This window comes from Macaca mulatta, chromosome 11 (assembly GCF_049350105.2).
Source record: "Macaca mulatta isolate MMU2019108-1 chromosome 11, T2T-MMU8v2.0, whole genome shotgun sequence".
Taxonomy (NCBI): Eukaryota; Metazoa; Chordata; class Mammalia; order Primates; family Cercopithecidae; genus Macaca; species Macaca mulatta.
The window spans coordinates 73,291,491-73,315,492 of record NC_133416.1 but is presented as its reverse complement, the minus strand read 5'-3'; the positions used below and the strand labels follow the sequence as shown (position 1 = coordinate 73,315,492).

Below are 24,002 nucleotides of genomic sequence, written 5' to 3'. Positions count from 1 at the left end.
TAGAGAGGCAGGTTACTTTGCCTTTCTGATTCTTAGATTCCTTATCTGTAAAAGAGGCATAATTGCTGCTCTTCCAACTATACCAAGTGGTTTTAAGGGTCAGGCAATTATTTCATTTTAAATACTCCTCCAGTGTTGGCCTCCCAAAGTGCTGTGATTACAGGCATGAGCTAATGCACTTGGCCTATAGACTGTTTTAAGGAAAGAATTAATTTTATTCTTGATTTGCTTCTACATCCCTCACGTCAGTATAACAGAGCTGATTGCAATACCAGATACTCAGCATTTGTTCACCATAAATATTTAAATTATGCAGGAGCATTTTATTTAGGAGTTCTTATCACTAGGTTGGTAACTTAAGCTGACTACACCGGTACTAAATAAGTGGTTCTCATTTGTCTTTGGTGCGTTACTACTTAAAAGGTTAAAAATGCTCTGCCAAAATAAATAAATGAATAAATAAAGCGGCTCGGTGCAGTGGCTCACGCCTATAATTCTAGCACTTTGGGAGGCTAAGGCTAGCAGATTGCCTGAGCTCAGGAGTTCGAGACTAGCCTACGCAACACGGTGAAACCCTGTCTCTACTAAAATACAAAAAATTAGCCAAGTGTGGTGGCGTGTGCCTGTCATCCCAGCTACTCAGAAGGCTGAGACAGGAGAATCACTTTAACCTGGGAGGCGGAGGTTGCAGTGAGCCCAGATCACACCACTGCACTCCACCCTGGGCGACAGAGCGAGTCCCTGACTCAAAAAAACAAAAAACAAACAAACAAAAACTAGCTGCTTGTAATGTGTATATTTTCTTTTTTTTTTTTTTTAATTTATTTATTATTATTATACTTTAAGTTGTAGGGTACATGTGCATAACGTGCAGGTTTGTTACATATGTATACTTGTGCCATGTTGCTGTGCTGCACCCATAATAATGTGTATATTTTCTGAAAGATACTTTTTGAATAATATACATCTAAAATGTCAAGGTTCACTGGTGGAAAACAACAAATTATGAGGCTACAAAAAAATTTTATGAGAAGACCCCTCTGGGAAGTGAGGAGGCCTCTGCCTGGCCGCTGACCTCTCTGGGAAGTGCGGCGCCCATCTGCCTGGCTGCTGCCCTGTCTGGGAAGTGAAGAGTTCCTCTGCCTGGCCGCCCAACTGACTGGGATGTGAGGAGCGCCTCTGCCCGGTCGCCGGCCTGTCTGGGAAGTGAGCGCCTTTGCCCAGCCCCGGCATCATCTGGGAAGTGATGAGCGCCTCTGCCCGGCCGCCGCCTTGTCTGGGAAGTGAGGAGTCCCTCCCTCCGGCGGCGGCCCTGTCTGGGAAGTGAGGAGTTCCTCTGCCTGGCCGCCCAGCTGACTGGGATGTGAGGAGCGCCTCTGCCTAGCTGCTGCCCCCTCTGCCCGGCCACCGCCCTGTCTGGGAAGCGAGGAGCGCCTCTACCCGACTGCCACCGGTCTGGGAAGTGATGAGCGCCTCTGCCCGGCCACCGCCCTGTCTGGGAAGCGAGGAGCGCCTCTACCCGACTGCCACCGGTCTGGGAAGTGATGAGCGCCTCTGCCCGGCCACCGCCCTGTCTGGGAAGTGAGGAGCGCCTCTACCCGGCTGCCACCGGTCTGGGAAGTGATGAGCGCCTCTGCCCGGCCACTGCCCCGTCTGGGAAGTGATGAGCGCCTCTGCCCGGCTGCCACCGGTCTGGGAAGTGATGAGCGCCTCTACCCGGCTGCCACCGGTATGGGAAGTGATGAGCGCCTCTGCCCCAGCCACCGCCCCGTCTGGAAAGTGATGAGTGCCTCTGCCCGGCCACCGCCCCGTCTGGCAAGTGATGAGCGCCTCTGCCCGGCCACCGCCCGTCTGGGAAGTGAGGAGTTCCTCTGCCTGGCCACCCAATTGACTGGGATGTGAGGTGGGCCTCTGCCCGGCTGTCACCCTGTCTGGGAAGTGATGAGCACCTCTGCCCGGCTGCTGTGCAACCCAAGTGTGAGGTGACAGCCTTGTGTGTGATCTTTCTGCCTCCCCAAGTTTGCATTTTCGACATTAAAGTTTACTTTTTAATTAAAAAAAAAATGATGTGAGAATGAATTTCTGAGTATAGTCTCGAGCACTTTTACAGTGCTGATTAAACTAGTATATATAGTGTATTGTAATATATATATGATATAGTCTGTTAAGCTAGTTTATTCTGCAGTAGTCTTTCATAGTTTCATAGTATGTATATACCATAATTTATGTAACCATCCCCACTTGATGGTTGTTACCCTTTTTTTTATTCCTTCAAATAGTGCCTCAGGGAACATCCTTCTATATCTTTGTAAATTTCTCCATTATGACTTTACTATAAATTTTTGGAAGTGAAATGAGGCAAAAGAGTATGTGCATTTTAAATTTGATTGATCAGTTCTCTAGAGAGATTGTACCTTCAGCAAACAATATATGGGGATACCTTCTGCACCCTCACCCACACTGAATATCATCAGACTTTTTCATCTCTGGCAATCTCGTAGATCAAGGATGGTGAACATTGTCTACAAAGGGCCAAATAAGAAATATATTCAGCTTTCTGGGCCATAAGATCTCTGTTCCAGCTCAACTCTGCCATTGTGCAAAAGCAGTTGTAGAGGATACATAAGTGAGTGAGTGCGATTGTGTCCCAGTAAAACTTCAGTTACAAACCCAGGTAATGGGCTGGCTTTGGCCCATGGGCCGTACTTTGCTGACTCTTCTGGTAGGTAAAAATGTAATCATGTGTTAATTTCCATTTCTTTTAGCTATGTGAGTGAAGGTGAGCATTTTCCTTTGTTTACAAAACTTGACTAGGCTTTGTCTTAGATGTTAGGGATCTAGTGGTGACCAGACAGACAGTGTCTCAGACCTCCAGAGTTGTCATTTGGATGAGGCAGTAGGAAAGACAGACCCTAAAGAGGTAAGCAAATAACCCCCTAGCGCTGAAGAAAAGAAACAGGTGTGAGTAGAAACTAGCGTTTAGGGTGGCAGCTATTTTAGTTAAGGAATGGCCAGAGGAAGAACTCTTAAGGGAGATGGCAGGTGGATTATATGAGAAGGAGCTAGCCAGGCAGATTAGCTATCTATTGCTTTGTAACAAATTGCCCCCAAATTTAGTAGCTTAACATAGCAAGTATTTATTACACAATTTCTGAGTGTCAAGAATTTGGGAGGGTCTTACCCAGGTAGTTCTGACTAAGGGTCTCTCATGAGGCTCCAGTCAAGATGATTGGCCAGGACTGCAGTCACATGAAGGCTTGACTGGGCTAGAGGATCTGCTTTTGGGAAATTTCATTCCCATAGCTATTGACTGGAGGCGTCAGTTCCTTGCCACATGAACCTCTCCTACAGGGCTGCTTGAGTGTCCTCATGACATGGCAGCTGACTTCCTCCGGAGCAAGCAATCCAGGGGAGAGCAAGGAGGAAGCCTCAGTGACTTTTATGACCTAGTCATGGAATCATACAAATCATTACATCTTCCTTATTCTATTAATCAGAAGCAAGTCACTAAGTCCAGTCCATTCTCAAGGGGAGGGGATTTAGGTTCCACCTTTTGAAGCTAGTGCCAAATAATCTGTAGCCATATTTTAAACTACCACAGTCTTCCCTCTGGTCACAAATTACTTATCTGTCTTCCATATGCAAATTAAGATCCTGCATAATACCCCAGTATAGCATCATCTCAAAGTCCAGAATCTCATCATCTAAATTAACCCCAGGTGTTGATGAAGCTCACTAGGTGTAGCTCCCTAGGTGTAGTTCCTTAAGTACAGCTCCCCTCAAATATTTTTAAACTAAAAAGACAAATGATCTGTACTGCCATACTCAACATCCAGTGGTGGATAATATGAGGTGGTATTTTTGCCAATGTAATTCTTCAGAAAACTTTGTAGGTGTCTTGTGATTCTTAACTGGGTTTCATTCCATTCAATAATAAAAGCCACACCCAAAAATGTCTTAGCATGAACTTTGGCTGAGACTGCTCAGTGAAAACTTCCTTAAGTTTCTCAAAAGCCCTATTGTCCTATTGTTTGAAGGTGTTTTTTTTTTGTTTTGTTTTGTTTTTTTTTGTTTTTTGTTTTTTTGAGACAGTCTTGCTGTGTCACCAGGCTGCAGTGCAGTGGTGTGATCTCGGCTCACTGCAACCTCCGACTCCTTCCGTCTCCCTGGTTCAAGCGATTCTCCTGCCTTAGCCTCCTGAGTAGCTGGGATTACAGGCACATGCCACCACGCCCAGCTAATTTTTGTATTTTTAGTAGAGACAGGGTTCCACCATGTTGACCAGGATGGTCTTGTACTCCTGACCTTGATCCACCTGCCTTGGCCTCCCAAAGTGCTGGGATTACAGGTGTGAGCCACCGCGCCTGGCCTGAATGTTTTTTTTTGTTGTTGTTGTTTTTTTTTTTTTTTTTTTTGAGGCACAGTTTTGGATATTTGTGAGGTCTTAACTAAGGATTTTACAATTATGCTCTTTATGTATTTTTTTGATGTCCCTGAGTCAGAAGGCTTTCATCTTTTTTTTGAGACGGAGTCTTGCTCTGTTGCCCAGGCTGGAGTGCAGAGTGCAGTGGTGCAATCTCTTTGGCTCACTGCAAGCTCCGCCTCCCAGGTTGATGCCATTTTCCTGCCTCAGCCTCCTGAGTAGCTGGGACTACAGGCGCCCGCCACCATGCTCAGCTAATTTTTGTATTTTTAGTAGAGATGGGGTTTCACTGTGTTAGCCAGGATGGTCTTGATCTCCTGACCTCATGTTGCGCCCGCCTCGGCCTCCCAAAGTGCTGGGATTAGAGGCGTGAGCCACGGCGCCTGGCCCATCTTTTTGTTTTAACAGTTCTTCCTTTAGCTGTGTATCTCTTCTCTTACATTTTAGTATAAGCAACAAGAAGCCAGCAGGTACCTTCAACACTCTAGAAGTCTCCTTAGTTTGATCACCCACTTGATTAAGCACATTTTCTACTTTTGATGTTAACATAGCTAACACTGTTGCTCAACTTTTCCTGAATATATAATAAGCATTCTCTTTCCTCCAGTTTGCACAAAATTTTACCCACTTTCCTTTAAGCCGTCACCTGCAGCAGCCTCAAACGCATTAACTTTCTACAAACAGTTTCTTCAAGGCTCTTTTAGCCTTCATCTCACCGATCTGCCAGCTTCCATCTATTACCTGATTCCAAAGGCTGTCTCCCATATTTTAGGTGTTTGGTATGGCAGCACCCCACTTCCAAGTACCAAGATATATATTAATTCTGTTTGTGTCACAAATTACCCTAAACCTTAGTGCTTTAAAATAATAAACATCATCTTAGTTTCTGAGAGTTAATAATCTGGGTGGTTTTAGTTTAGAGTTTGTCCTAGGTTGTGGTCAAGATACTGGCTAGTGCTGGTCGTCTGGAGGCTTGACTGGGGATGAAGGATGTGCTTCCAGACAGGCTACTCACAGGGCTATTTATAGGAGTCCCTGGTTTCTCACTGGCTGTTGGCAGGAGACCTTACTTTCCTCTCACATGTGTTTTTCCATAGGGCTCCATGAGTTTGCTCACAACATAGCTGGCCTTCCCTGAGTATGGATTCTTAATGGGGTGCTATTGACCCCATTAGGTGAGAGTTGGTTCTTTAGAGGGATCTGAAGATCTAAAACAACTTAAGATTTTATAATGGCATATATCCTTCCAAAGGGTGATGGTACAACAGATATATAATAAATTTGTGGCATTAAAATTTTATTGAGGGGGCTATTAGGAAAAAATACCTGGAAGGCTACTTACGTGGGGAATAATGAAAACAAGGTTGAGAAACACTGTCCCAGAGGTAATGATCTAAGAAACAGCAGGAGGAAGCCGTAATGCCTTTTATGACTCGGTCTTAGAAGTAGCACCCTGCCACTTTCGCATCATTCTTTTTGTTAGGACTCACTTGAAGGGAGTGTCAGAGAACTGTGACTTATCTTAAACCACCACTTCATGTAAAGAAGGATAAGGGCATTCTGAGTAGAGGAAACAGCAAGTGCAAAGGCCCCAAAGCAGGAAGGTAACTAATGTGGGTAAAGCTTGGTGAGGAAGAGGGAGAGTGCTGAGATGAGATTGGAAAGGTTCTACATCATGTAGGATCTTGTAGGTCCTATAAAATCTTTTGTATTTTATTTTAAGTGAAACGATTATTTAAGTATTTAAGCAGAGTCACATGATATGGTTTACTTTACAAAGATATCAGTTTGACAGAGTATGTGGAGAAACAGGGGGACAAGAGTGAAAGCATGGGGACCAATTAGAAGGTTCCTCCAGTGGTCCAGGTGAGAGATTAGGCACACTTTGACTAGGGAGGTAACAGAGGAGACCAAAAGAGGCAGATACATTGCACTTTCAAAGGTAGAACTGCGGTAGTTGATGATAGATTGGGAACAGGGAGGGGGTAATCAAAGATGACTTCTATGTTTTTGGCTTTGAGGATGTTGGTGCTGGTTGTTGATGAGAAGACTGGGTGAACAGCAAATATGGATAAATGAAGAGCTCCAATTTTGGCCATGTTAAGTTTGAGATGTCAAATAGCAGGGAAGAAATGAGGACTCAACAAAAATTGGAAAATTTGAGTAATATTCTTTTCATGTTGAATCCTTTATATTTTCCTGAAAGCTGTATATGCATGTCCTTTGCTGCTACTTATATTATTCACAATGGGTGTCAATACTGCTTTTGCCTGGGATTTGGCTTATGATACTAGAGTATAGAAAAAGTTGTGGTCTGCAATATCTGCTTAAGGATAATTTTTTAGTATGAACTTAAAGGCTTAGCACAAGTTTCTTTAAAATGTTTTGAATTGCAATAGTAATACATATTGCTAGTATCTAAAAAACACAGATTAGTAAAGAACTGAATATGCAAATTATCCTTAGTAATACTGCGCAGGGTATACGAGCACTTGGATGTATATTATTCTAGTCTTTTATTATGTATGCACTTGAGTACATACACAGATATACAAATAAACATTAGATCTTAATGTGCACATTGTTTTGAACTGTAAAACAGTTTTACAAAATGGTAAGAAATAACACTGATTTTCAGTGCTTGAGAATACATATCATATGGATTGGCTTTGAGTTACATGAGGTACCTAATAGGGTATGAGAAGTAAAGAATACATTCCAGGGCCAGTCATGGTGGCTCATGCCTATAATCCCAACACTTTGGGAGGCCAAAGTGGGTGGATCACTTGAGCCCAGGGGTTCAAGACCACCCTGGGAACGTGGTGAAACCCCATCTCTACAAAAAATACAAGAAAATTAGCTGGGCGTAGTGGCATGTGCCTGTAGTACTAGCTACTGGGCAGGCTGAGTTTAGGAGAATTGCTTGAGCCCTGGAGACTGGAGCTGCAGCGAATCATCACACCACTGCTCTTAAGCCTAGGCGACAGAGTGAGACCCTGTCTCTCTCTCTTTCTCTACAGTGAGACCCTGTCTCTCTCTCTCTCTCTACAGAGTGAGACCCTGTCTCTCTCTCTCTCTCTCACACACACACACACACACACACCCCATCCTGGTGTGGTGGTGTGGGCCTGTATTCCCAGCTACTTGGGAGGCTGAGGCTAGAGGATGGTTTGAGTCCAGGACATGGAGGCTATAGTGTAAAGAATACAATTTTTTTTTTCTCATAGTCCAGAAAAATCCCTTGCAGGTGTAATGGCTTGACCTTTGGTTTAATAATTAAATTTGAAGAAAGATAGCCCAAATAATATTGTCCATGCCAGTAGAATATTCTTTACCCTGCTTTTATGAAAAAGATAGAAATGACTTCCCAAAGCATTCAGACATGAGGGCCTTTTTAAGAAAGTAAGTCGTAGATCTGTTGTGGAGTTGAGAACTGTTTATCTCTAAGCCAAAATACAATGGACACTCAGTGTTCTTATGAATCATTGGTTAAATTATATGCCCAGTAAAATTTGTTTTAAGACGTTAGGAAAACTCATTCTAGATTTTGGAAAGAGTGCCAGAGGGAAAAATTAAGATTTAATATTTGGGCATTTTGATGATTAAATACTTAGTATTCATGAAAATTCCCTTATTCTTGTGAAAGATTCATTTTTATTTATTTTTTTTTAACTTGATATTTGGCTGACATGCCATCAAAGGACTTCACCCTTCCTTGGAAAGCCAGGTCTTTAGTAGGAATGTATTTCAAAAGGAACATCCACCATCTAATGCTCATCTACCCAGCATTGCCATGATAGGCAAGAGACAACATCACATTTTCTTTTGTTGGGTAAAAGTCATTCAACATGATTTTTATTGCCTGCCTAATCATAGTTCTCTAAGTAGTGGTACCATTATTCTGTTTCATTTCAGAATAATACTTTTTCTCTTCCCTGACTAGTAAAATTCACCCTTCATTAATTTAGTAAAAATTTATTTAAAAGCAAATAAAATGTAATGACTGTTTATTCAGTGCCATCCACTAGGCTGAGTGGTGGGAGTAAGGAAATGAATTAGGCTTGTTCCCGGTTATTAGGGAGCTTTCGGTCTTTACAGTGTAAGGGGGGTGAAGGACAAGTAGATTTATCAATTATAAAGTGATTAGTGGTACGTTTAGGGTTCCCCAGGAACATGAAGGAGAAACATCTAATTCAGAATGGGGAACTGAGAAAGGCTGGATCTTGAAAGACGATTTGTAGTTAGCCAGAAGTGTGAAGAGAGAAGGTGGGAACTGTTATTAATGTTTTATTTCTGAAGATAGTAGTGAGTTCTTGGAAGTTCATTGTATTATTTGTTTCACTGTGTATCAGAAGACTTTAATAATAAGCATTTAATCATTAAGCCTTAGAGGTGATTTCTGGGTATTGATAACAAAATATTATGAAAGTAAGGATTTTCTATTGTATAGAAACTAGAGGCAGGGGTGCTATAAATGAGAAATAATAATAGATGAGTGAAAGTAAGTTTATATATTACTTGCCTTTTCAGGATAAGTTTCATTTGGGGGAAACATTTTTACTATTTTTGAAATTAAGACATAAAATAACTTAGGTTTATATGCTTTCTATTTCTCCTTTTTAGATTCAAAATATAATCATTCTTTTAAAATGTTCTGCTTTTAGTCTTTTGCTATGTTGTATCCTGCTGTGTACAACTAGGCATTTAATACATTTTTCATTTTGATGAAATCATTTACATTCTGGCCCACTAATTTTTTTAGGCTCATGTTTTTTGTAGGGAGCTTTAGATATCTCATACAATTTTAAAATTATTTTGGAAGCTTTGTATTCTTGTCTAGTTTTAGTTATATATTACATTATTAGGATGAAAATTAGGAAAGAATACATGTAAGAAACAATTTTTTAAAGAGGAAATTTGATTTTACCGTTCTATGATAAATGCTTAAGAAAATAGTAATGTATTTTGTTTTCTCTTTTAGCCTTTCTAAGAAAAGTCTACAGCATTCTTTCTCTGCAAGTTCTCTTAACTACAGTGACTTCAACAGTTTTTTTATACTTTGAGTCTATACGGACATTTGTACATGAGAGGTAATGTAATGAGATGATAATGAATCATTTTCAGACATTGCATATGATCAAAGGCATATTATAAACAAAATCCACTTTTTTTTGTATTAACTTTTGAGGTTAAAATGTAAAAAAGGTTCATTAACTCTTATAAGCCTGATTAGTTTTTTTTTGATGAAGAAAAATATTCCACAACATGGTATTTACCTCTGAACTTTTTAGCTTCAGTTTCTTAGGGTTAAACCCTCATCCCCTGGAATAGTATTAAGAATTTTTTCTGCATGCCATTTTTAAAAATCTTAATTTTAAAAAACTTTATTAGACTATATTCCCTGTGCTCAAAGCCTAAGACAGTATTTGAAAAATAAATGTGCATTCATTTTGCTTTTGGCTCAAGACTAGGATAATTTCACCAAGAAGTTTTCAAAAGAGCTCCGCATGATTCATCCCTAATCTTTAATCAGGGATGAATCATAATTATTTCCATGATACAGTTTATTAAAGGAAAGGGGAACTAATGAATATTTTCATAGAAGTAGAGAATTTCTGTCGTCCCTTCTCCCCACCAAAGGGGGATCTTGAACTATTAGTTTACTATTTGAGGTATAATTCTTAAATTTAAATTACAGCCATATGGCAAATACCCTAAAAAAGTAGTTATTATTTAATTTCTTTATTGTATAATATTAGTGTACTAATTGCAAACATTATTCAAATATTATAGAAGTTTATACGGTAAAAAGGAAAAGTTTCCCTCATTCATTTTGGGCTCTTTTCTTTGTCCTGAGGCTCCTTTCTACCTTGTACTCCTCAAATTTTCCAGATATAAAATAATTTGATAGTTTGGTGTGGATCATTCCAGATTTTTTTTACCTGTACTTTCATAAACATATACAATAGATAAATTTTATTAAATTGGATAATACTGCTCATGCTATTTTTTTTAAGTTGAAACACTTAATATTATGTCTTTCAGTCCTGCCTTAATTTTGCTGTTTGCCCTCGGATCTCTGGGTTTGATTTTTGCATTGACTTTAAACAGACATAAGTATCCCCTTAACCTGTACCTACTTTTTGGATTTGTGAGTACTTTGACTTTCTCTATTCCCTTAACAATTATTCCTGAGTTTTAAATAAATGCATTTATAATACATATATAACAATGGCAGAACAAAATTAATGAGTTTTTTTAGAGTACTTTAGGAAATTACTTGTAATTGTATAGTCTTTTAAAACCTTTAACAGTTTATTAGTTTCAAAAGTTTTTCTATTAATATTACTATGTAGTGGAAAAAATGCTGAATTGGAATCAGATGACCTGGCTTTGCTGCTATCTGATTATGTGACACTTGGCAAGGCATTTAGCCTTTCTGTGCCTAACTTTTTTCATATGTAAAATGAGAATATTAAAGTAGATAAATCCCTGTGATACCTTCTACCGCTAATATTCTGTTATTTTCTTGGAAAAAAATTATGTTGTGGTTTTAATTTAATAAAATTTAAGTTCTTTATTATTAACTCTTCTGTGTTATTATCTTACCACTCTGGTCTTTTAAGGAACCATTTTGCTCAAATGATGTGCTTTAGTAACTTCTTTCAAAATTATAGTTGGGAGAACCCAACTTTAAGTTATGTGTGTTGAGATATTTGTGAAAATTAAAACCCAAACTACCACTTATGAAAATTCAGTTTAGAATATGACCAGAATAAGGGGCTAAGCCTCAAGTTATGTGTTTAAAAAATTATTTTGCCTCTTCTCATCCAGTATGACTAGATTCTAACCTTAAAAATTTACTTCAAAGCATTCCAAACTAATACTAAGAATACTTGGGTGGGCGCAGTGGCTCATGCCTGTAATCCCAGCACTCTGGAAGGCTGAGGTGGGCAGATTGCTGGAGTCCAGGAGTCTGAGACCAGCCTGGACAATGTAGTGAGACCCCATGTCTACAAAAAAATACAAAAATTAGCTGGGCATGATGGTGTACACCTGTAGTCCCAGCTACTCAGGAGGCTGAGGTGGGAGGATCACTTGAACGGGGTGGGGGAGGTGGAGGCTGCAGTGAGCTGAGATCATGTGACTGAACTCCAGCCTGGGTGACAGAGTGAGACCCCATCTCAAACAAACAAATACTTGTAGTCAGATAGGAGTGGGAAAAGCTATTGATTAGATTAAAATGCTTTAAACTAAAACGTTTGTGAATTCTGGTGAGTTTGTGTTAAAATGATAAAGAAAAGCTGATGACTTTGAAAGTTTCAGTAATAGGAAAGATTATTCTTTTAAATCTTAAGCTCTTTTGTTTGCAAGATTGTCAGTCCTAACTCAAGTTATCGCAAGTAACAAGGAGTTTAAGGATGTAAGAACTTGAGAACCCACCAACCCAAATCCTCTTCAAGAAGATTAACTGGAGAACTGGAGGAAGGTTCCAGAAATGATGATATCATAGGCAATTCAGTGACAAGAGTTTGTGTTCTCCTGTCCCTCGTTTTATTACATCTCTTCTCTACCTCAGTTGTCCTTATACATTGTTTTCCCTTTTTCTGTCTTTAATTTTTATATGACCCATCGTTTGCCCCCATAGAGTCATTTAACTTTAGCTCCCACTGCCATTGCTTTAATCTCTGAGTTCAGATTCCTGGGTCAGAAAGAATCTGGTCCAGGCGTGGTGGCTCACGCCTGTGTGATCCCCACACTTTGGGAGGCCGGGGCAGGCGTATTGCTTGAGTCCAGTAGTTCGAGACCAGCCCAGGCAACATAGTGAGACCTTGTCTCTGCAAAAAATAGAAAAATAAGCCAGATGTTATGGCACATGCTTGTAGTCCCACTACTCTGGAGGCTGAGGCAGGAGGATCACTTAAACCAGGAGGTGGAGGTTGCAGCGTGTTGAGATTGTACCACTGCCCTCCAACCTCAGTGACAGAGTGAGATCCTGTCTTAAAAAGAAAGAAGGGGGGCAGGAGGGAGGGAGGAAGAAAGGAAAAGGAAGAAAGGAGAGAGAAAGAATCTGATTGGTACACTTGGTTGTTGGCACAGGTCACATTGTAGGCTGTTAGTCAGTATATGGGTTGCCAGGCCTTGGGTCAGAGCCAACTCCTGGCCTAGTCAGCTATGTCTCAAGAGAGAGGAAGTATAAAAAAAATAAGGCCATGTAGAATTCCTCTTCACATCTACATGTAGCCTCCTCTCAGAAAGACTGATTTCTATGTGGGAAGATGGTATGGGTCAACTTTTGCCCAGCAGGGAGAGGTCCCACTAGAAAAGCATCAACCAAATGCTTATAGGCAAGATAGTCACTGATTATTAAATCTGTTCATCATGCCCATAGCTAAAAATGGTTTAACAAATAAGTGTGTAAAATACATTTCCTCAAATTACTCAGGGACCTTTAACATTAGGGTTTTTTTTGGTCCTGATCCACCGAGGTAAGAAAGGAGGTGAAGCTTATCTTGCCCTAGTAGGAGTGCGTGTGTGTGTATGCATGCACATAGATAGATAGATAGACAGGCAGACAGATAGATAGTCCTTGACTTAGAATCATTCAACTTAAGATTTTTCAGTTTTATGATGGTGTCAAAGCAATATGCAACCACGAGGTTTCAGACTTTAAGCATTTGTGATTCTTTAACCAAAAACACTCTGAGCTACATTTTTGACTTAACGATATTTTCAACTCACAGTGGGGTGTATTGGCATGTAACCCCATTGTAACTTGAGGAGCACGTGTGTATATGTTTTAAAGGGGCGTTATCATGTTTTCCTAGGTCTTATCTTTACTCCTATTTATACCATCCTATTTCCTTCAGATACTTGAATGTGTATGGGATGATTTCTTTCTTAAAATCTTGTCACAAATAGTAAGAATATAGTATAATCATGTTGCCCCCCCCCCAAAATTTCTTTTCTTTTCTTTTCTTTTTTTTTGAGACAAGGTCTCTCTCTGTCACCCAGGCTGGAGTGCATTGACGCAAACTTGGCTCACTGCAACCTCAGCCTCCTGGGGTTAAGCGATCCTCCCACCTCCCAGCCTCCTAAGTAGCTGGGACTACAGGCACATGTCACCATCCTTGGCTAATTTTTTTTGTACTTTTAGTAGAGACGGGGTTTTGCTGTGTCACCTAGGCTGGTCTCAAACTCCTGGACTCAAGCAATCCACCTGCCTCGGCCTCCCACAGTACTGGGATTACAGGTGTGAGCCAGCACGCCCAGCCCAGAAAAAAATTTCTATCATCTTGATACCATTTTGCTGGCACTACTAAAAGCATTAAAACGTAACAGCAGTTCCATTGCCTCCACGTCTATGTACAATTTCTAATACCATTTTTGCTCGGGTGCTGATGGTTTCTTGATATCAGGTAGGGTGGATGCTTCTACCAGGAGTATGATTATATAGCCACTGCCTTTATTTCTAGCTTTGCCTTTGTAATATGGTCTATCAGATGGTTGATAAGATCTATCTAGAGTAAGGATATAAGACAAAATAAAGATACTGTAATTAAGGGAAAACAGAGGCTAGAGGATAAGGCTTGGAATCCCCAGGTCTTATATTTAGGATATTAGTTCAGCTACTTCTGACATGGCTTAAACAGTGACAAAATAACAATGGCTTAAACAAGATAGTTTATTTCTCTTCATGTAAAAATTTGAATGACAATTTAGTGAAGGTGACAAGGGCCCACGCTTCTGCTACGGTCCAGGCATTCCTAGAGTGGTATAAGACAGATCACATGGTATAAGATAGATCACTCCTATAGCCACAAAGCATCCAGTTATTAATACAAGCAAATGAGAAGAGGAAGGGGAGAGCAAGTCTTTCTTTATTTTTAGAACACAATCCAGAAGTTGTATACCTATCTTAGTCACATTAAATTGGCTAGAGTATCCTTATGTAGTCAGACCTAACTGCAAAGGAGACTGGAAAAATGCAGTTTAATCTGAACTGCCATGTGTCCAGGTAAAAATTCTGTTATTAGGGAAGAAAGAATGAATATTGGGACACACTTTCAAGACTCCCACACCAAAGTACTACCTAAATATTTTATTCTTCCTATGTTTGTGTGAGGTATTGAGGTTTTATAAATGTGCACATAATTTGCAATTGTATTTTTATTTATATTACACAGTAAGAAAAATAGAATGTTCTATATTTACAGTCTTCCTGTTACAAATATGCGATTAGAACTTAAAGAGTCATAGTATCACAATTAGAATGTAAATGTTCTCACTCAATATATTGAGGTCTCATTTTCATTATGGTGGGTTTACTAACTGTCCCATATACTTCACAGGGCTGCTTTGAAGCTAAAATGAGATCATTCATAAGGGAACACATTAAGCTGCTAGAAATTAGAAAATGTACATGAGATAGTATACCTTTTACTGTCATTAATTTAAGTTTCTTTTCATTAGACGCTGTTGGAAGCTCTGACTGTGGCAGTTGTTGGTAAGCTGTAATTGCATTTCTATATGTTATAATAACTTTTCAGTGTAGATAAATCTTTCAGGTAAAAAGTTATTTGGGGCTAAAGTTTAACATGGAATATCATATTTCAGAAATATAGCATAGGATGAAGAATTCCTAAAGTATAAGCAAAAGTCAGATATTTATCCTTTACATATTTCAGCTGAGCTTAGAAGAAGTGGAAAAGAAAAATAAAAGGAATGGAGAGCAGTATTTCATTTGTTTACCCATTTAGAAAAATAAGACAACTATAGCTAATTTTTTCCATAATTTAAACGTATCCTCAAGTAACTGAGAACATGTGTTTTGAGCCACATACTTTCATCATATGTATGAGCTTAACTCCTTTAACTGGCCTGTGCCGAACTGTGCTTTAATATTATATCCTCATATTTTATCAAGTGGCACTACAAGAAACAGTGGTAATTTCTGCTCTGTATTTCATTTTAAATATGTGTTTGAAGGCCGTGTCTGTTATAATTACTTGATGTACCCTATATAATGCCTCAAGGAAAAAATTTCAGTAAATTAAGAATAGAAATTCTCAGTGTCTCAAAATGGTTAACCTTGAGTACCAAAAAGGTCAGAGTTAATTATTACTCTCCATAACAGCAAGTTGTTTATCCTTATAGTTAATGTATTTAACTCTTCCTATTTTGTCATTAGTTTTTTAACCTTTCTATGCCAGTTTTGTTTAAGCTATATGTTTCTGTAATCTCTTGTTAAAAGAATCTATATAAATAGTAATAAATAATAAATAGGATTGAGCTTCTTAACATAGAAAGAAAGTATTCAAATCCATCTCTCCCTTCTCCAGCCCCTATTATGTATAAAGAATGTAGGAGAGAGATTCATTTCAGGATTATTGGAACTGGGGGTAGAAAAACATAGATGAGGTAATCTGAGAACATTATTTTCCTCAGTAATTGCAATGTCTTTTCAACCTAATCGTATACTTAAGTTACTGACAAGAAGCAAAATGGATTTCATGTCTTATCTTTTCCATGTTCACCTTCCTAATCCTGTAACGGCATAAACAGAGAAATTCCAATTGTGTAGCATTTAAAGATGGAAAGAACATGAATAATCACTCTCCGAAAATTAAAAATTACTTAAATGGCTTTGGGTTCAAAGCAGTTAACCTCCAATAGGTTATAACTGCAATTTATTAAAATGTTAAGGAGCTTTATTACAATAGCCATAATCGACTGGATGGTTATTCTAAAATTACAGAAAGGAATTTGGCATATATTCAGTAAACCCCAAAATAACATACTCCAAGATAATACACATTTGGATATGCAGTTAGTGGTTGGTTTCTGTCCTCTACAGGGTAAGTGAATGGTAGGCAACCCCAGCCAGCCCTAGTATTTTTCTTTCCCAGTTTCCTTGATTTGGGCTGATAAACCAAGTATAACTAACCAGATGATTGCTGGAACTGCTGCTACTGTCCAGGAATTCCCAGCCAGGCAGGAGACCCAGAATCATCCCTATTGATATTTAAACTATAATGGACAATTACCACAGACGGTGGTAAACTGTGACTGAGACAGAGATGGGTGAGAATCACTCTGCCATACCCCTAAAACTCCAAACTGGCTACAGGCGTAATAGCTCTCCAGTAATTTCATTAACTTGATAACAGTGTGACTTCCAATTTTGTGTGAATGAATTTTTTAGAGACTGTTAATTGCATTATGGGTGTGGTTTCACTGTACCTTGTAGTCAAGGATGGATAAGAAATCTTTTCTAATTGTTTTTATTGGCATAAAGTACAGGAGAAAATGAAGCATTTCTGTAAAATGCTAGAAAAAGCTGTTTTGTATTGAGCATTTTTATATGCATGTTAATCAGTGTTTTAATTTTACAGTTACTTTCTATGATGTATATATTATTCTGCAAGCTTTCATACTGACTACTACAGTATTTTTTGGTTTGACTGTGTATACTCTACAATCTAAGAGGGATTTCAGCAAATTTGGCGCTGGGTAAGTTGTATATATTCTTGGATATAATAGATAAATGTCTTTAATTATTATAGGTGGTTTTGAGGAATGTGCTACACTGTTATCTTTGGGTACTGTCTTTTAAAATGGAGGGTAATAAGAGATCATCTCTTTGAGTACTAGGGCCAGGCCCTACTCCCAGAACATACAAAGAAATGGAAAGTTGCTTTGACTTATTTGTTTCTCTCCTATAGTGAAAGGGAAGTGAATTTAAAAAAAAAAAAAATCAGCTTTCCAGAGAGTTTAAGCTTGTTTGCTTTATTAACATTATGGAATTTACTGAAATTATTTCGGTCTTTGTCTTAGCATAAATGTTACCACCATCCACGTCTTTGTGGAAAAAGCACTGTAATTAGTACAGGTATTGAAAGGGTCTGCATGAACTTTAAAACCTTTTGATCCATCTAGATTAACCTGTATCCTTCCTCAAACAAATATACGGAATGATCCTTTTTATATGAGGATTATGGTACTGCATTGCCCTCATCTGGTAGGAATGCATACTCTTTTCTAAGCTCACAGTGGCTTCCTGTTGGCACATAGTCACCCAACCATTTTCTTTTTCCTGTTACAACACTATTTACAAAAGTCTGCTCTTGCTAAACTTTCTTTCCTCCCCCACCCCTTTTATTCTGGTAATCCAGAACACCAGAAGTCTCTATTGAGATAAAATATAGTTGGTCAGCCAACACTGACAATTGCGCAAGCTGCTTAAATAGTTTTATTGGAATGGAGTTTGATTTAGGGAGAGGTAACATTTTTTATTTTCTTTTCCTTCTTTGAAAGGATGTTTCATATGTATTTGTGTGGCATATATCATGAAAGATTTGTTCTACTTCCTCTTCCCAACCCAGTCTCTAACGGTTCCCTCCCTTTCATTCATTCCAGTATCATCTCTCTAAATCCTTTTCTGGTAAACCTGCCTTATATTTCAGCCTCTTCATAATAAATTTACATTGATTGATAAAAATGATATTACAATGATCATATATAGATCTGAGACCAGATATTTCTGAAGTGCATCTGTCTGTGTCTGCTGTTTCTGATAATTCTTATATTTTCTTTCTTTGTGTGTTCAGTTATTTTTGACTATGTAATTGTCCTTGAAAAATTGTTTGTTGAATTTCTTTGAAGCCTTGGTTGAAGGTGCATTTTTCCATACAGTATTTGGGTTTTCCCCTGGCATCTGGGAAAACTATTGGATTGGGTCCACTTGAAACTAAATTCATGGCTTACGATGTTTTCCCAACCACACAGGTGTTATTCAGTTAGACTAAAAATCAGCAAAGGGATAGCTTGTGGTGACAATTTTCCAGGGATGGTTCTTCTCTGCCCCCACCCCCCAATTTACTCCTGCTTAGTGCATTGATGACTTTTCTTGTCGTTGGGCAAATTCAGCTACAGTACTATGATTACTTCTTTGGGTTTCCACTTTTACCTAGATTTTGACTTGATAATTCCATTCTACCTTGACAGTTATTTGATGTTTTTAAGAAGGTATTCTTTGTTTTCTCTTTTATGCATCATTTCAGTAGTTTTTTGGGGTGGGACAGGGGCAGTAATTAGTCTGAAATAGTTCTTGTTTGCTGTAATATTGGAAACAGAACCCTTTCAAAATTGCCTCCTACCTATATTACTACAACCAGCTTCTCTATTCTCTAGTCTTACCAGTTTCCAGCCTCTTTTCCACCAAGCAGCTGGGTGGTAGGAAAATGGAAACTTGATCACAGTATACCTATTTAAAACTTTAACACTTCACTACTGCTCTTGGTATACAGCCCTGTTCTCCATTGAATCACATCTACTGCTATCAGTTACTGGATACTGCCATGTAATGACTCTCTAGCAAAATCCTAATAATAATTATACTTTGGTCAGTATACCATAGGTTCAGCTACTTAAGAGTAGCACTTTATTGCATTTTAAATAAAACTTAATGGCACTACTTACTGTGACGCCTCAAAGCCAAAGTGGTTGTGGAAGTTAAGTGCCAAAATGGCCATAAAGACTTAGGGAAAAGATTTTCTGAGAAAATATGTTCTTCAAAAAGTTTATAGGCTGTTTCTTCTGACTTGTTTATGGGACACTGTAGGAACTGAAGAAATGTGTTAAATGTATGGAGGTATGGTAGTATCAGGCAATGGTGGCAGTACTTCATAGATTGACTTAAAGCAGTGATGTTTTTACACCATCATTTTCCTGTGGTAATTCTGCCACAAAAGGAATTAAATCTCAGAACTATACGTGATAACTATGGCAACTGGTTATTGGTGTGCTAGACTTGCCTTGTGCCAGCTTGTAAGAGGCATCTTGCAAGTCAGTTGTTAAACTGCTGGAAGCTTAAAATAGGCCATGAAGGATGTATGTACACCACAGAAATTAAGAAGCACTACAAATCAGGGCCCATTTTCTTTCTTAGAAAGTAAGTTTACTGGCACATCACTGTTTGTAAGTTATGTTTTATTCTGTGCTTCTTGTTGAGAGAGAAGAGGGTAGGATTCGTCAGTCCTCTAGAATAGCAACATCAGTACTATATCCATGGCATATCTTATCTATATTCTCAGAAAATTTGTTCTCTCTGATGTTTAAATATTTAATGAGATGTGAGTCAAAAGTAGAGTGAAGTAACAACTTAGGCAGAATATTTGTAGGATATGACTTTCAAATCTTTACCTGTTACAGTATCTACAGAGAATGCTGTCATAAACTGACAAGTCTTAGGCTGAATCTCTTACCAGAAACTTAATAGAGCCTGTGACCCTAAATAACCCTTTTAGTGTGTGTACATTTAGGTCGCTGGGTGGGGCATGCTGCTTAACCAGGGAGCCTAAGTGTGTCAGATTTCAACTTGGATGTTGCAGTGGAGAAAATATATCTGTTTTAATATGCATTGTCAGTAGTGTCTGATCAGGCTTAAATGTAGGATCTTGTCCAGTTAGTGAATAAGAGTAAATTAATGTCCAAAGACCTCTGGCAGCCCTATCCTAATGTCTTATTAGAAGCCTACAAGAATGGGAGAGGATTTTTCATGGGTCTCTTGTGTTTCTGAATGTCTTGGGAATGATGTGCTGACTGCCCTTTGTTCCAGACAAGGGTTTTTTTGTTCCAATAGTGAACAGCCTAGGAAGATGGTGCTCGCTAGAGCAGAGGGCAAGCATGTTTACTTTCCATTATAAAAAAGACTTGCTTCCCTAAATTCAAGGCTCCTGTCTTGTAACACAACCCACTGTGTGTGTAGGTGTCACGTGGCCCTCTTAGTATCACCTGGGCCCTGTCATAAAAATGATGATACTACTGTTATTACTGTAAACTGTTCTTTATCTCAGACCTAGGAGCTTGATGCATCCATGAAACTGTGCCAGGCTAACTTGTTAGCCTGCAAGTAGGGTAATACCTTGGATGCTTCAAGTTCTTAATATCACCTTCCCCATGCCCCATGGTACAGGAGCTTTGGAGTTTCCCTAGGGTTTAAGAATGAAAAAGCAAATCCTAAGTCCCTTTCAGTCCTGAAGGATCTATATTGTGAGGTAGCATGATACCTCATTCTCACTTAGGTATGCCACATGTATCTTGAGAAATTTTAGGGCCATTTCAGAGAGACAGCTGAGGACTAGATTCTCATCATGCCTTCAGTTCACTAAATAGCATTACAATAAATAACTGTTATTGTGAGAGAACTTATTTTGTATGAGTTCAGTCCTTTTGCATTTATTATTATTATTATTTTTTAATGGTATCTTGGTAAATGTTCTTTGTGCACTAGACAAGAATGTGTATTTTGCTGCTGCTGCTGTTGGATGACTTGATAAATGTCAGTTAGGTAAAGTTGGTTAATAATGTTGTCTTCTATTTGCTTACTAATTTTCTGCCTACTTGTTTTATCAATTAATGAGAGGGATACTGAAATTTCCAGTGACAAGTAAGGATTGGTCTTTTTCTCACGTAAATTCTATAATTTTGCATCATATTATTTACATTTAGGATTGTTACGTACTGTCGGTGAACTGACCCCTTTATCATTATGAAGTGACCTTCTTTAGCTCTAGTAATATCATTGCCCTAAAGTCTACTTTGTTATTAATATAGCAACCCCAGCTTTCTTCTTAATTTGTGTTAGCATGTTAGCATCATATATCTTTTTCTATCCTGTTATTTTTAATGTATTTGTGTCTTTATATTTAAAAGGTTTTTTTTTAGAAGTCATAGTTGGATCTTGGTTTTTAAAAATCCAATCTGACCATCTCTACTTTTAGTTAGTGTATTTAGTCCATTTACATTTATTGTGATTATTAAGGTGGTTGTGTTTATCTTGTTTATTGGCTTATTAGCTATAGTTCTTTTAATTAGAGGTTGCTCTAGGTTTTATAATATATGACCTTAAATTACTAGTCTATCCTCAAATAATATACCATTTCATGTATACTTGTATCTCCTTTTCCCTACCTTTGTGCCGTTGTTGCCATAACTTTTAGTTCTACATGTTATAAACTCCATAATATATTATTTTTGCACTAAAAATTATATTATCTTTTAAAGGGATTTTAAAAATAGAAGTCCTTTTATGTTCACCAATGTATTTGCCATTTCTACTCTTCTTCATCTCTTCATGTATCTAAATTTTCACCTAATATCATTTGACTGAGGGACTTCTTTTTAAAATTTCTTAGCATCTGTTGGTCATCTTTTGTGTCTGAAGAAAACCTTTGTCTTTATTTTTGAAAGTTATTTTTGCTGGGTATAAGATTCTAGGTTTTGGGTTTTTTTTTTCTTCCTTTCAGTATTTTAAAGATGTCATTCCACTGTCCTCTGACTTATGTAGTTTCTGACAAGAAGTCTACCATCTTTCTTATATTTATTCCTCTGTATATGTTTCCCCCACACATACATAGCTACTTTTATCATTTTTTCTTTATCACTGGTTTGCAGTAATTTGATTACAATATTCCTTGGTGTGGTTCCCTCCCCCTCCACTTTTATTCTGTTTCTTGGATCTGACAATGTAAAGTTTTCATTAAATTTGGAAAAACAAAATTGTTTAAGAGATGGGGTCTTGCTGTTGCCTAGGCTGGACTTGAACTCCTGGGCTCAAGTGATCCCTCCACCTCCTGAGTAGCTGGGATTACAGGCACACACCACTGTGCCCAGCTCAAATCTGGGAAATTTTTGGCAGTTATTTCTTCAAACATTTATCTGTCTCCCCTTCCTTCTCCTTTGCTTGAGATTCCAGTTACATCTATGTTAGACTTCTTGATGTTGTCCCCTAATTCACTGTTTTCCTGGTTTTTTTTTTTTTTGTTTTCTTTTTCTCTCTGTGATTCATTTTGGTTAGTTTCTATTGCTGTTTTCAAATTTAGTAATCTTCTTCAGTGTCTAATCCATGAATTCCAATCAGAGTATTTTTATTTCATATATTGTATTTTTAATCAGTTAAAGTTCAGTTCAATTTGTCTTTTGAAAAATATAGTATCTTCCATTTCTCTCCTCCTCATGATCATTCTTTCCTCGATCTCCTTGAACGAGCAAGTATATTTTTAATATCATTCATTGTCTACTCATTCTATCATTGTGTCATTTCTGGATTTGTTTCTATTGATTGTTTCTTCTCCATGTTATGGGTCATATTTCCTTCACTCTTTTACATGCCTTTATAATTTTTTATTGGATGTTGGTCACTGTAAATTTTACATGGTTGGGTGCTGAATTTTGTTGTATTAACTTTAAATATATTTGGCTTTGTTTTCCTAGGACTAGGATGCCGTTAAGTTCCTTGGAAAGTAAACCTTTTGAGGCTCTGTTAGGGAGCTCCAGAACAGCTTTTAGCTTAGGGGCTCATTTGGCCCTAAGGGTACTGCCGAGACAGTATCCTTCAGCATACTACTCAGTGCATGTCTTAAGAGGTCTTTCTACTCCAGCTGGTGTGAATGCAAACTGTTCCCAGTCCTGTGTGAACTATGAGGATTGTTCTCCCTGCTTCTCTATGGTGGTTTTTTCTCCAGCCTTGGTTACTCACATGCATGTATTAATCAGAACATAGCTACAGACTCTAGGGAAACCCTGTGCATACACCAGAGTGCTCACTTTCGGTGGATAGTTCTCTTCTTTCTGGTATTCTGCCCTGCAAATTCTAGCTACCTTGGATTCCCTGACCTCTGAATTCTTGTCTACTCAACTCAAGGAGACCACAAGTGTCTGTATGGGTTCTTATCCCTACACGGTGGCCTGGAAACCCTCTGTAGCTGGGGCAAATATAGACTTCACTTTCTTTGTATCCTTTATCTCAGGAATCCCTGTCCTGTGCTGTTTGCTGTCCAGTGTCCAGGAACTGTTGTTTCATATATTTTGTCTGGTTTTATTTAAGGAACGAGGATAAATTTGGCCTCTGTAATTCCCTGTGACCTGAAGCAGCTGATATGTCCCATATTTTATAACAAATGACTGACTTTTTAGATGTCCTTTCTCATATATTTTATACTCTCTATATATAACAATTGAATTGTAACTCATAAAATTATAGCAGTGTCAGATGTGTCCATCAATTAAGTTCTATAATACATAAGAATAAAATGGAAAGTACATTGTGAACTTCAATAGATAGACATGTTCACAGAATAAGTTATTACTTGGTTTAAAAGTGCAATCATATTTTATTTGTTTATATATTTTCTAAAACTTTTTGTAGATCTCTGAATTAAAATACTTGTAATATTTCTGCTTTTATCTATATTTTATGTTCCAAAACTTCACAAATTATACTGTTAACTAGGTTTGTATACCATAAAGACAAATGTTGAATAAGTAGCTGTTCTTTCAATTTCTTTTAAAAAAAGATCCAAAATGGGCATTATATTCATTGTATGTTTACAAATTCTTACATTATAGTTATTCTTCGGCAAAAAATCCAGATAGATACTTTTTTTTTCAGAAAGTGTTGAATGGGTTTACAAAGTTTTTTTGTAAGGAACAATATTGTAAATTACTAAAATTGTATTTTTATAGGCTCTTTGCTCTTTTGTGGATATTGTGCCTGTCAGGATTCTTGAAGGTAAGT

General features: G+C 38.1%; 1 protein-coding gene across 1 annotated transcript in view; it reads left to right on the top strand.

Moving 5' to 3' along the window:
* TMBIM4 (transmembrane BAX inhibitor motif containing 4) overlaps positions 1-24,002 on the top strand; it is a 30,844-nt gene that overhangs the window by 5,017 nt on the left and 1,825 nt on the right. Inside the window, exons 2-6 of the mRNA XM_015152213.3 lie at positions 9,405-9,513; positions 10,469-10,574; positions 14,897-14,930; positions 16,819-16,936; positions 23,951-23,996. Of these exons, the coding sequence (XP_015007699.1) occupies positions 9,405-9,513; positions 10,469-10,574; positions 14,897-14,930; positions 16,819-16,936; positions 23,951-23,996 (413 nt within the window). The remainder of the gene's footprint in view (positions 1-9,404; positions 9,514-10,468; positions 10,575-14,896; positions 14,931-16,818; positions 16,937-23,950; positions 23,997-24,002) is intronic.